The sequence below is a fragment of the Myiozetetes cayanensis genome, unplaced genomic scaffold (genome assembly GCF_022539395.1).
Source record: "Myiozetetes cayanensis isolate MyiCay16 unplaced genomic scaffold, myiCay2020 scf9, whole genome shotgun sequence".
NCBI classification, from domain to species: domain Eukaryota; kingdom Metazoa; phylum Chordata; class Aves; order Passeriformes; family Tyrannidae; genus Myiozetetes; species Myiozetetes cayanensis.
Window position 1 is genome coordinate 20,318,066 of NW_026088185.1, and position 13,849 is coordinate 20,331,914.

Genomic DNA, 13,849 nt, shown 5'->3' on the forward strand with positions numbered 1-13,849 from the left:
TTAGTATATATACTTCATTAGTCTTCCACAAACTTGAAACTGAGACAGGTTTACCTGGACTTTTGTTTTTAGAAGTACTGTGTAGAAGTTTTATTTTCTAACCAAGTGTTAGGTACCAGCAAAGGTAGCTGAGTACAAATCCTCACTTGAAAGCAAAGCTTTTTTTTCTTCCCTTGCACCTTCCCCGAAAAGCCCAACAACAAACTGTGTTTCCCTTAGCTCATAGACATAAGATCATGATAACCTAAAATGAACGGAAACATTAGAGAAAATTGGTTTTACTTTAAAACTTTTTAAAATTTGTAAAGTGTTAGAATATTCTGATGGTGTAATGTATATTCCTGAGTGCTGCTTGTTAATTTTATAGGTTGTGAAGGAATAATAATGGTCTTTTTAATTGTGGTCCAACACAGGCACAGTGAACTAACTTCCTAATATTTGTACAGGCATTCCTAGGCCAGTTTTAATTTCAACTGGACACGTCTGTTTTTCATGACAGATTTGTTGTACTGTGATTAAAAATTCTCTACAGTGTGGTTTGTTCCATTTTAGACATTTCTCACAAGAAATTTTACCTCTATGTAAAAAACAGTAATATTGATTGACTCACTCCTGGTTTTGACCACTATTGTATTTGGTTGACTATATTTTTGCTCTAAAACTTGGGGAGTTTGTTGGGGTTTTGTTTGTATCTTTACCCTTCTTTCTATCCAAATATGGTAACCTTACTCTTTGGTGGTTACAGTTTTAAGAGTTCTCAGTTACTTCCTAAAGGTCAGAATGACAGGTTTGGACAATACGTCCGTTTTCCATAAAGAAAACAAAAATGTAATATCTTTCGCTTCCTCAGTGGAAAACAACACATTTTAGGTTGTCTAAACATGTTACTTTGACTACATGTGCCCATAGTGCATTGTCTGGTTTGTTGTCTGGTGACTGACCTACTGCTTTCATTTACAGACTGGCAAAGCTGCATTTTGCACAAAATGACTTTTGCTTCATTTGTATCAATAGCCAAAAATCCTTAGGAGGGCATACAAGGTCATATATTGGCAGTGCCCTACTAGAAAATTCAGATATTCTTCAGTTCTTAATATGAAGTAGTTTCAGCATTTCAATTTTGCAGACAGGTTTAAAGTTCTGAATGTTCAGTTATCTTTATAAAAGTAAATGGTGAGGTATGCTTTTTACTTAATAGAATTTAAATTCAAATTTTATTTGATTAACATTATATTTTTATTTTACATTCATCTTTGTTTTCCAAGTTTGGACTGCCTGACAATCCAAAGTATTACAGAGCAAAGTATTCTATATACTGATTTTTCTCTTTGCTTCAGAAATATAAGTGGAACCTTCCTTCTTATGAACAAGATTCCAGTCTTTGTTGTATGTCTTCAGTTTCAAGTTGTTGAATGGCTCATGGTAGTAAAGATACACATCCTGTTATTTTCAGCAAAATAGCCAGTTAATTTTTCCCTAGTCTTGAAGGTTCAGCTTGGTTTCTGTGTTTATAACTTGTAACTTCATCCTTGATTCAGATTCACATTTTCTGTCTTTCTTTTTGTCTTTCTGTAGCCACATCACCAGTTGATTTAAATTTACCATCTTTGCAAGGTACGATTTACTGAAATAGGCGGTGAAACTGTAGCACTTACATGACATTACCACCTGCTCCTATTGTAACATCTGCTTAACTGTGACATGAGTAATATCTCCGTCCTATCTTAAATGCATATTTTAAATGGTAGTGCAGAAATGGATATACCCAACTATATAAAAAGTATTTTTAAATAGTTTTACCCTAGATCAATTTATTCCATTTAGTGTCATGTTTATATTGATACTTGTACCAGCTTTGCTGATTTCTGTTGCTCATTGCATTTGCATTCAATGGGATTTCTTTAAGAAAGTTCATTCCAGTAAAAAATTAAAAAAAAAGACAGCTATTACATATACAAATTCTCTGCGTGAATAGAACCCAAGATTATCTCAGTTGGTGATAAAACCACCAAGACTGGGGGCTTGATCCCCATATGGGCCCTTCACTTAAAAGTTGGACTCAGTGATCCTTGTGGAACTCAGAATATTCTGTTATTCTGTAAAAAAAAACTAAGGAGGACAAATTCTGCAAGACACCAGAATGGACCAGGACTGCCACACAGTTATGGGTACAGCACCGATCGAGGCTTTGGGTGATCTTTCTCCATAGCCACACCACATGCAGGCTGGGACCGGGATGTCCCACTTGACACTTTGCCAGGAATTTAAGCTGTCAGGAATGGAGGCCTGAAAAGACTGTGCTCTTTTTCCCTTTTACAGCCTTTGTGGTATGAACCATAACATATGTCAAGTGGGATGGGCTGGAGTAAGTGCTAGGGGTATTAAGAACTGCTGAATCTCATCTGACCTGAGTTCTGAGAAGGACAGGAGGAACATGGATGGTGAGAGATGCGTTAATTTTGCAGCACCTAGAAAAAGTGTTAGTATAGGTGATTTACGATGTGTTTGGTGTATCACTGCAGGAGGTTTATGACCTCCTCCTGCAGTGAAATAGAAAGAATCAGGAGAAACAATATCTGCATGAAATAACATTTAGAACTATTGTTTTCTGTTTTAGACTCTTATCAATCTGAAAACATAGATGTTCTGAGGGAGAAAGAAAACAAAGGATTTTTCAGCTTTTTTCAACGAAACAAGAAGAAAAGAGACCAAGTAAGGTGTAACTTTGTATCAGCAAAACTTCTAGAAACATATTGATATTGAACAATCAATACTGTTGATTGTTTTCCAGAAAGTATATGCAACTTGGGTTTCTTTTTATTTCCTGCACTTCAAGGCTGCAAGTGCCCCGGCAACTCCATTGATGAGCAAGCCAAGGCCAGCATCTATCACGAGATCTAACACTGTCAGCAAGCAGTATGATTCAAACACTCTGCCATCAGAAATGCCGAAGAAACGGAGAGCTCCTTTGCCACCTATGCCAAACTCCCAGAGCGCTCCCCAGGAACTCTCACAAGCCCAAGTCAGACCTGAACCTGATATTGTGAAATCCAACAGCTTTGATAGGAATGCACAGGTTAGTTACATTTCCTTCACTTCTCTTCATGAGTAGAGACATAATAATCCTGACAAACCTGTTGCTGGTATATGATGAGGCTCAAAATAAATGGGAAATAAAAGTGTAGTACTTGCTTTTAAAAATTTTAGCTTGAAAATAACTATAGAAATTGAAAGATGCATTGCTTTTAAACTTCAGATCCAAAATAGCTGCTGTATTTTGAAAAGGTAAAACCAACTTCTTGTATAAGTTGGTCTTGTAAGCCCCTTTTTGTTTTTTTGTTTTCATATACTTAAATGTGAAAACGTGGTCTTGCTTGACAATATCTAGTAACTGATGTTGTGATATTTCTATTAACTTTTAATATTTTAGTTACATGGGATAATAAGTAGTTTGTTCTTTACATTGTTAGAAAAAGGTGGGCATTTTGGGGAGCGGTCTAAACATTGTTGTGCTCCCAGCAAGTCAAAGTAAGTTTTTTATTTTAATCGAATAGGGTTGTATTTTATTGAACCTGTGAGGTGTGGGCTACATATTTAAGTTACCTATATATCCCCTGACTTGAAGAAATTCTGCCAATAGAATTTGGTAGAATTGATGCATTAGCTCATACCCTGGTATTGCACAAGGTTAAATTTTTTTTTTTTTTAATTTATTTCATACTTTGCTGTGAATGCAGTTAAAGGTTGTTTGCTTTTTGATATGAGGTTATTGGCATGCTAGAAAAAGTAAATGCAGAAGTAATATACAAGTGTGAGGGATTAATAGTTAGACTTGGAGACAAATTTCAGACTGTGACTTCCTTTATCTTTATACAATGATTTAGTCTTTCACTGATTCACAGAACCACAAGAGAGCACTGTTTAACAGAAGTTCTGTCTTTGAGTATTGTGTCTTGCTGAAAAGCTTTATCATTTATCATTTGAAGAAGACAAAGGTTTCTTTCTGAATTTTAATAAAAGGAACCTGGGGGAGAGAAGAAAATCATGATCTTTTTTTACCTCACTATGTTTGTCTTTTAATTGAATTCAAATTTTTTGAAAATAATTTATTAATGTCAACATGCTTTAAATTATTAATATCCTATTATGTCTAAAAGTAACGTATGACTGCTTGGCTGTCACTCAAAAAATTGCTTAGATTTATTATTTTGTACTGACATTTCTTACTCATCTGAAGTGATTTGACTGAAGTTGAATGGCTCACAAAGAGAGGACAGAACAAGTTATATTTTTGTGTGGATTTTCTGTTTTGTACTACTTTGTGCAGCCCCCTTAGAGAATGCATGCCAAAGACTTCTAAGGTGACTTCTGTTTCATTCTGACTTGATTACTCAGTGATTTATCAGAAAACATAGAGCTTGGGATTTAAATGTGCTCCATGCTTTGAATTAATTCAAATAAAATATTTTGTCTTTTGATATCCACTTTCCAATAAATATCATTAATTAATGAATTTGGACTGAATGGTACATATTGCTCAACTTGTTAAGGGAACTCTTGGGAGGGATCCTATAAGATACTTCTTTGGAGAATAAAGCTGCTCCTTGAAAGAGTGCTGAGACATTTCCAGAGACCTTCCTGCAGCACAAGAGTGGTCCATTTACATAACCCTAACCCTAAAGAAATTTAAATCTCAAGTCTACCCCTTGGAGAAGAAAGGGAAGGGAGAAGATGGGAGAGTAGGAGAAGGGTGGAAAGCAGCTAAACAGGTGGGAAGCAGCTAAACAATAAAGTACTTCTGAAAAGATTTTTTAGCCACTGTCACAGAACAGCTAAGTCAGGATTTCTGGGAGGGATGAGTTCCATGCTTAAAAAATTACACCAGAGCCTTTCTTGCCTGCAGCTTCATAGTCAGCCCTTTAAAGGAAAAGTTGGGTAATGATGCAGTGAGTACTATGGGCCTCAGGCAGGTTTTGAGTAGAGTCGGGGCTACTTCAGAGAAGACAATGCTCAGGACTACCTGTACTGAAATCTACCTGAGAATCATTTGCTATTATTCTGAGATTTTTCAGAATTGGTGTTGAATGTTGCATGAATCCACTTTTCCATACGTCAAATGCATAACCTTGTCCCTTTATTGTATTTGTACCAGCAAGGGTGCAGCTATATCCTAGCAGATAATAGTAATATCAGGTGTTTGGACAGAATATCACCAGCTGAGTTGCTCCAAATAAATTCTGTATGTACTTGCTTTCCAACAGATCAGAGGTATATTACTTCCTCTGTAGTATTTTGGCTAAGTTTAAGTATTTTGGGAAGCTTAAGTCATGTAATAGAAACTGAGCACATGAACACTCTCAATGCAGGAGCAAATACATTTTTTTACTGTTACACCTTGGAAATCCATTTGCCTGCATACTTGTACAAAGGGAAGAAAGAAATAGTAGCAATATGGCTGGCAGTGTGCTTTGATATCCTTACATGATATAGTGGCTTGTATATCCCCTGTTAAACTAAGATGGGTATGGAGCAAAAGAGGTAGGTACTGGTGGAGTGTGAGGTAAGGTTTCCAGCACACTGAAATGCTCTACTATGTTTAACTACTACATTGTTTCCCAAATACTTTTGTTTTCTTCCATTCCAGTTGCAAAATTATTGTGGCTTAAATACCTTTTTTTGGTTTTTGAATTGGTAAGAAGGACAAGGCACCATGTCTGTCACTGTGTACAGAGGCTGGAACTTGGGGAGCACTGATATGTATAAGTGTCTGCTTGGAATAGAGTGGCATTTGGTGCCAAATTTGTCTGTACATATTTAAGAATAAAAAGTTTCATATCCACCCTTGCTTGTTCCAGGATGAGGAGGGTGTATAGTGTTAAAAGTAGAACTCTGGCATATGTTGTGGAAGTTACGACAGAGTTCACTGGTGTTTCTGCACAAGCATAGTTAATTAGTTTAGTGATTCTAAAAAGAATTTTAATTTAAATGTAACTGATAAAGCACTGGTTATCATTGGCAGTTGGTATGCCACATGAATACCCAGATGTATATTCCAAAACTTTGTCAGATATGTCTTAATAACATTATTTTAATTTTTTCCATCTGTTTAAAGTACTATTTTCACATTACAGCCTTTGTTAGAATTTGAAAGCTCTTAATATTCATATGTTGAATAATTCCTGAGAAAATCTGTTCAGCACTCGAACCTTTACTGGAACATTTAGTACTTTCTTGAAATCTCTCTTTGCAAGTCGTTTGTTTCTTTGGATGCAAAGGGCAGTAGAAAGGCTTATAAAAATTTTCTAGTAGCATTTGTGCTCTTATGCTGAGAACATTATTCCCCCCCCACAGACACTCGTTCTGTGCAGAAGGGAACTCTGGTGACATCTGTTTGGCTGAGCGAGTGTGCGCAGAGCTCTGAGCCAGCCGAGTCAGCTGAGGGAGCCTGTGTGAAGCAGACGAGGGTGAGACCTTTGAGCAGAGAAACGTGTCTTTGTGCAGAACAGAGGGGCTGCAGCCAGCAGCTACCAGAGAGGAGACAAATAGAACTGCCCAAATGCAAGGAGGAAGTACTTTAGCAACCAAAAACCCGCTCATTTAGGGAAATAATATTGTATTTGACATCCTCTCCTGAACAAATTCAAAGGCTGAATATTAATTGTTTTTCCTTTTTGAAGAACTATTTGGTAACTGTGAATATGAAACTATAAAAGTGTAAAGTGATTTTTGTTGTGTGACAATATAATCAAGAAACTGACTTGTTTAAAGACTATTCAAGCATGCAAGTATTTTTAATTAGGAGTAGAGTATGTCCCTATCCTCTGGTGTTCTTAAAAGACCATTTCTCCTTGTGATTTGTTTTTTCTCTTTAAAACCATGAGTTCTGCTTTGCTGTAAAAGATTTGAGTTGCTTGCTTTGGCAAGTGATTTTTTATTTTTTTTAGAGTGATGGGTGGAAGAATTGTGTGAACATTTTGGACAGTGTTGCTCCTTACAGTGCAGTAAAATATCTAAGCATTTCTCATACCTGATATCAAGGTGGGACAAACCAGATGACGGAGTGTGCTCAGGGTGGCTCAGAGGATAGTTTTCATCATTTCAGTTCATTCATTCAAGTATTCTATTGAGATCTAACAGGAGCTGCCAAACACTGCCTGACAGACATTTTGTGCCAACATCTTTTCTCTTTTAATTTTCTTTATAGATTTGATTGTATACAATCAAATACTCTAGCTTTTGCTCTTTAATATCCTGCCTACTGTAGGATATGTATTTCTTCAGTAGTAGCTTTCTAAATACTACCATCTTATTCCATGGAAATTAACACTGTCAACAGTTCTGTTGTCTGTGATGCTTTCAAAAGGATTGCCTGTGAAACAAGAATTTGTAGGTGTTTTTATACCATCTCTGTTCCTCGATATTGTGCTTTGTGCTGTGGGCTGATTAATTGAAGCACAGAGAAGTTCTTCTCTGAAGATGACCCCTCCATCCAGTTGCTGTGTGGATCAGTCAGAAATGAATGTTATTGCTAAATTTTATCATATTGTTGAGTAGAAAGTGATAGGGATCAGAATTACTACAGAAAAAGGCATCTGTGTCTAGTGCAAAATGCATTCTTTTATTGCTGGGATCCTGAACATTGTCATTGTAATAACTGTGGATATAGAAGGTTTCTTCAGCATAAGGCAAACTGCAATTAGGAATGGCAGGCAAACTTACATCCACTGTCTTTGAGACAGAGAATGTGTTTCTAAAACAACTTAAAATGCAGTTAGGCTGCTATATCATGAAAATATGGGGTCTTTAACAGGTATCCTTTGTCCATTTTAAATGGTTTTGATTATTTGTGAATTAAGAACTTTTTTTACTTTTGCTACAATAAAAAGGGCATTACTACACGGCAACATCAGTAGGTACTGTAATTATTGTTTTGCAACTTACTAAAATTTAACTTTGATAAGTATTATAGGATAGTTGTGCTTTCCAATGTAAGTTTTGAAATTGGGTATTCCAGAAATTTCTATGAAAGTTCAAGTATTTCAGGGAGGGAAAGAAATTCCTAGTAATTGAGTATACAACCCAATTAGGACTGCTGTTGAAGGAAGGCAGAAGGAAATGTGTTCTGTCGTTGCAGTGGGGTGTAGTTGAAGCTTCTTTCTACAGTGATTTTAGCTACTTTTAGAAAATAATTATTTTTGGGTTTGTAGAATAGCCTTTGGGCATAAAAGAATTCAAATTCTCATTTATACTGTATGTAACAACTGATTTTCTTTTACTGATCTATGTTACACCTCTGTGAATATATTCAATTACTGCAGAAAAAAATTTTTTTTTTAAACAACTCCTTGGAGGAATTAAGATGAAAAACATAATACATTTGGTAATAGATATATATTCTCTCTTTCCCAAATGTATATTATAAATACTTCTGGAGAATAATTACTAAAGCCATTTTACTGTGTTTCATTGATTGCTAATAATCTTCCTCCCTGTCTCCCTTCCCAGGCCCCTGCAGGATTAGTACGGAAAGGTTCCCTGCCGCTCAGTGACACTGCTTCCGTGAACTCCTCTCTAAGGAGGATGAAGCGCAAGGCGCCCTCACCACCCTCCAGAGCACCAGAAGATCAAAGTGAAAGCAGTAATGAGCCTGGTAATCTTTTTATGCTGTTTAATTGGAAGGCAACAGAAAGTATAGCTGTTTGGCTAAACATTAAAGCAACACCACCTTATGAGACAAGAATTTCAAGTTAAATTATGAGTGCCAAACCTCTTCAGGTGGTAAGGAGCTGGTTTATGGGACTGGCTCGCGTAGTGTGGTGTGAACTGGCACAGGAAGGACACAGGAGCAACCACAGAACTGCAGATGCAAAGGGTAGATCATTTTTGATACCTCACCAACAGGGGAAACCTTGGAGCAGCACCTGGGCAGAGGCACCCGAGCAGGGACGCAGAGCTCGGTCCGTGCGAGGGACTGACACACCTGCTGTATTCCCTCTGTGTCAGGGGTTCTCGCAGGAGCAGTTCACCAACCACCGCGCTTTGATCTTTGCCACAGCAGGGCAGGGATCTCCGGCATGTTCCATGAGGTGCCTTGCGAATCTGTTGCAGGCCTGTGTTATCTAAACACAGGTGTTCTGCCTGTCAAACACACAAGACTAAACAACAATTAGTATCATATATGTGGTTTTTTGCAGCCCTGCTGCAAATCACTTGAGCATGTTTACAGTCCTCCTCACCAGTCTTCTGTTATTTTCCCACAAGTGTGAGGAAGGCAGGTATTTAGAGCACGCAGATCAGAAAAACACAGACAATGCCAAATTAATTGGAGTTAGGTTAAGTAGAAAACTGTGTTTCTGTTACTCAGATGGATTACTTGGGGTGGGGAGAAAAGATTAGCTTCTCTGTATCAGAGAGGGTATAACAGGAAATGGACTGCCAAGAAGAATCTTAGGGAAAGTTTTATGTCAGTTTTTTTGTGATTCTTCTGTTTGATCAAAAATTCAGTTATCTGGTTCAAAAATACCTAAGAGTTGAGATTAAAATATCTGGAAAACGTGACAATGAGCAATAGTTGTTTAAGAGAAATGTATTTATTGAAGAACTCAGTAGTCTGTAAGACCATAATCTAACAATTTATCTAGAACTTTCCTTGGTGCACAAATTGAGAGGAAATAAAAGAGCTCATTGCTTCACTTTTTGCAGTAATGGAGACAACAGAATCAGCCTCCACTAAAGTGGAAGAAAGAGCCACCGAAATGCAGCCTGAAACAGGTTGGTTCTTTTTCTAAAAGCGTTGATAAAATCTACTTCATAGCAAGTTATGATTATTCATATCAATAAATTACTATACTGTAGATGTGTCATAAAAATAGAACTAATTTTATTTGTTCAGATCACTCAACTTTTCCCTTGAAGTACAAATATGGCTTTCTAAAATAAAGATGTTTTACTTTTAATGTCTGCAGAAACACATCCAATGTATTTTGTAGTGGTATCTGTGCTTTATATTTAATAAACTAAACATTGTCCCTGCTTTCCCACCTCCCTCACAAGTTGTAGAGAAGAACTAGACATAATTTCTGTTAATTTTTTTTTTGTACCTCATAACAAATCTTTCAAAAGCTAAAGCCCAGTCTTGTTTTTTAGAGCCCTGCTTTGTGCTGCCCTTGACCTGTGTAACCCAGGGGCAGAAGCAAATCTGCGTCTGCCTTTTGGTTGACATCTGAACAGCCTTTGAAAACATAAGTTGTAAATATAAACTGAATGCATAAATAGCTGTTCATAGGTTATTTGTTGGGTGGTATGGAAAAAATGTGATATATGAAAGTATAACTGTTCAAAATACAATTATTTAACTGCTGAACATAATGCTTTTTTAATTTAGGGAGTTTGTACTGTGAAGTACTTTTGTTTGTAAGCACCAGACTATAGGGTTCAGATACAGGGTACAGCATCTAGAAGTCTTCTAAAATTTTTAAAAGCTTCTAGAATAATCAGTGCCAGTGCAGCCTGGAAAAATCACTTTTAAATGCATTACACTAAGAATGAAATCTATAAATGCTAAGCCTGTGGAGTGCCACTGGCATTATATGAGGCTAAACACTCACTTTCTTTGCTAGTTCTCCAGCTGTTTTATTCAGGATACCAGTGTACCAGTCAAATTGGTTGGACTAAGAAAACACAGATGTACCACAAAAGCTGAAAAAGTCACCTGCTAGGATGTTAGGTCTCTGGCAAAGGGAAAAAAATGAAGATCAGTAATCAGTAAACTTGGGCTTGCTTTGTGTTTAGGGCACTTTATTTAAATTGTCAGAAAAGACATTAAGTAGAAAGAACATAATACATTAGAGTGTGAATGTATACGATGCAGTCTGAGGCTGAAGATGTAACGAGGCTGTAACCTTTCCTTTTCCTACTTGTAGCAGATGAAGGAGAGTAACCAATGCTGAGTTATGTTTATTATTACTTAATTTTCTGTGTTGAAAACTGTTATCTACATGCAGTGGGTCTAAGATGATAAGCAAGGTTATCATAATGTGATTTAAGTTTTTTTGTTTCCTTATACTTGTTTCTATCTTAAGATTATAGATCTGTGCTAGAATTTCTGATGTTCCCATCACTGTCCCAGTGCTGTGTAAATAAACAGCTCTGAACTTCATAGAAATGACTGTTTTTCCGTAGGTTTAGGGAACTCTGCTTGAGGCATTGGAGTTCTATAATTAAATATTTCAATTTAAGCTGTAATGGAAAGAAATAGAAAAATCTTCACTGGGCTTAGAACAGTCTTAGAACAGCCCTAGGATTTACCTCTGCAGTTAGTGACAGGCTTCATTCTCTAGTTCTCCTGCTGTCTTCATGCAATGGCCTTTGCTGAACGCTTAAAGTAGTGCAGTATTTTTAAAATGTAGAAACAAGTCACATAGCACAGCTTCATGGCCTCTGTTTTCTTTTTCTCATGGGATACTGCTGCTCTCTGGTGGCATCTCTGAAACTGTCCTGAGGCCTATGTATAAAGGGTCCTTTTAGCAAAGCCCCTCCTGCTGTGAGAGCCCACGGTAACCTGTGGCACAGACAGCTGCAGTCACTTGTCCTGTGCCTGGTCTGAAAATTATAGACATTTGGGTATTGTTTTAAATGGATAAACTAGTTCAATATCTCTTTAATTGTGAAGTTGGACATAATTTTAACTTTACAGAAAACCTGCAGTTCCTTCCATTTGGATTAATATTGCTTTAATTGTTGGGCTTCTGGGAAGCATTGTGAGTTTTTGTTTGGTTGTGACTGGCATTCGAAAGTAGTTCTGTTATCCATTGCTACTTCTGCAAATAAGCAAAAAAACCCCTAAGCTAAGCTGCAAATACAGTGTTACCTTCTGCCCTAAAATGAACGATTACAAATATTCAATTTGGTGTATATTAGCTATGCACTACTTAGACACATAGACATTATGTGAAGCTGTATAATATGGAATAGGCAACATTTCTATTGTGAAATGACAGCTTTCCCATGGTGTAAAAAGCCTATACCTTGACAAAAATACTTTGAAGGCTCACATCTACTAGAATAAACCTTGACAGAGAATTAATTTGAACATTTGGGATTATAAACAACAATTTTCTTTCTCAATTATGACTTTTGTTCCCCTTCCCAAAGTTTAATTAATGCTTAGCCTTTTTTTTTTTTCACCAGGGAAGAAGGTAAAAGGTGTTTAAAAAAATATTTTGAAATTACAGATATTTAAATAACTTTCCATTAAAACAAATCCCTTGCTGTAATCCTATTGGTTACAGTATCTCTTAAGAACCTTGTTATGGCTGTAGAGTCAGGAGCAGATTTGCATGATGTAGTCAAGGCCTTCCGGCTCCGGTGCTTACGAGCATAACAGCTCACAGAGCAGCACCAGCCTGTTCTCTGCAGGGCAAAGAGTGTTCTTGCTACTGAAAGGAGACTTGCAGTTGGTATGTCAGTCATCTCATCAGGTATATCCTCAGTGTCACGGTGGAGGCTTTAACAATGTTGTTTTAGGGCTAATTAAAACCCAATGACTAATGTTCAGGGAGCATAAACTGTACACAGATACAAATGCAGTAGATATTGCATATGGAACTACATATAGAGTGTACAGGCAGTAAGGAAACAGCGTGTGGCCAGTATTGCTGTAAGCTCTTCCTAGCGATATGATGCATGTACAAGCTGTAGACTGAGGTTTTGGAAATAAGTCAAAATCTGAACTACTCCCCTGGAGAGTTAACTACATGATGTATGTGAAGGATGGTTGTTAAATATTGTTTGTGTATCAAATGCATTCAGACTTTATTCTGCTGCAGCAGTGGTGGCCCAGGCCTGGAATGAGATCCAGTAATAGATAAAAACCCACTAGCAAGCAAGGCTGATCTAATACTGGCAAATGAAGTAGAGCGCTTTGGAAAAAGTGTGAGGGTTGTTTTTGTTTATTGTCCATTTGTAGGTCAGGTTAGTCCACTCCAAAGCTTGGAAGATTTTCTAACACAGCAAAGAACAGAATTTCATATAGTAGGAATGTCAGGAATGTCTCCTACCAACCCAAGCAAAGTTTCCATCCCATGAGTATAGATACAACTCAGCCTTTGTTACACTCCTCTGCAGAGGAAAAGCAGCAGAGAGATGACAGCAGTGCCTGGGCAAAAAGCCACAGCAGCTCGAGAATGCTTCCATTTCTCTTGTCAGAAGTCCTGGCTGTGCTTTGTTTGTATAATTCAGGTTTCCATAGAGTATTTAGACTGAAAATCGTGTTCTTTGTACTTGTGAGTGGTGATGGCTCAGGCCCATGGCATAATAGTTCTCACCAGTGAAGGAAGCACTGTTCCTTAGAGCAGGTTATGGGCTGTGGAATAGTCTCAGCAGGTTTGATTTTTGCTCACATTCTCTTATGCTTTGTTGTGCATTCTGACGTATATATTTATTTTTGCACACATAAAGTAACACTGTCATCAATAAAATGGTCTCCTTAAGTATGAGGTTGCTGGGTATGACTTTTCCCGAGGTAGAGATGAAAGGGGTTGGCAGCAGGTGAGAGGGAGAGAAGGCCCTCGAGACTAGTCAATTCTTAGGAGTCCCTGTAATACCAGTGTGGCATATGTGTATGTACCTGTGCTGAAACCACATGGAAGGAGCTCACTTGCACCACTTTATAATCTTGTCTTTCTTTCCCTGGGGATCTAAATCACCTCTGCATTCAACACTATGGCACATGTTGATCACATTGCTTAATATGTAACTACAAAACCTTATTACAAAAATGCAATATAATACCAAGAATTAAATGGCGAAGTGTTTGGCTTTTGTAGTTGGTCTGATATAGTGAATGGGT

At 37.3% G+C, this 13,849-nt stretch overlaps 1 protein-coding gene across 1 annotated transcript in view; it reads left to right on the forward strand.

Moving 5' to 3' along the window:
* The window catches only part of COBLL1 (cordon-bleu WH2 repeat protein like 1), a 78,057-nt gene that overhangs the window by 51,480 nt on the left and 12,728 nt on the right, over positions 1-13,849 (forward strand). Inside the window, 5 exon segments of the mRNA XM_050339902.1 lie at positions 1,576-1,614; positions 2,618-2,712; positions 2,837-3,076; positions 8,506-8,650; positions 9,703-9,771. Coding sequence (XP_050195859.1) covers positions 1,576-1,614; positions 2,618-2,712; positions 2,837-3,076; positions 8,506-8,650; positions 9,703-9,771 — 588 coding nt within the window.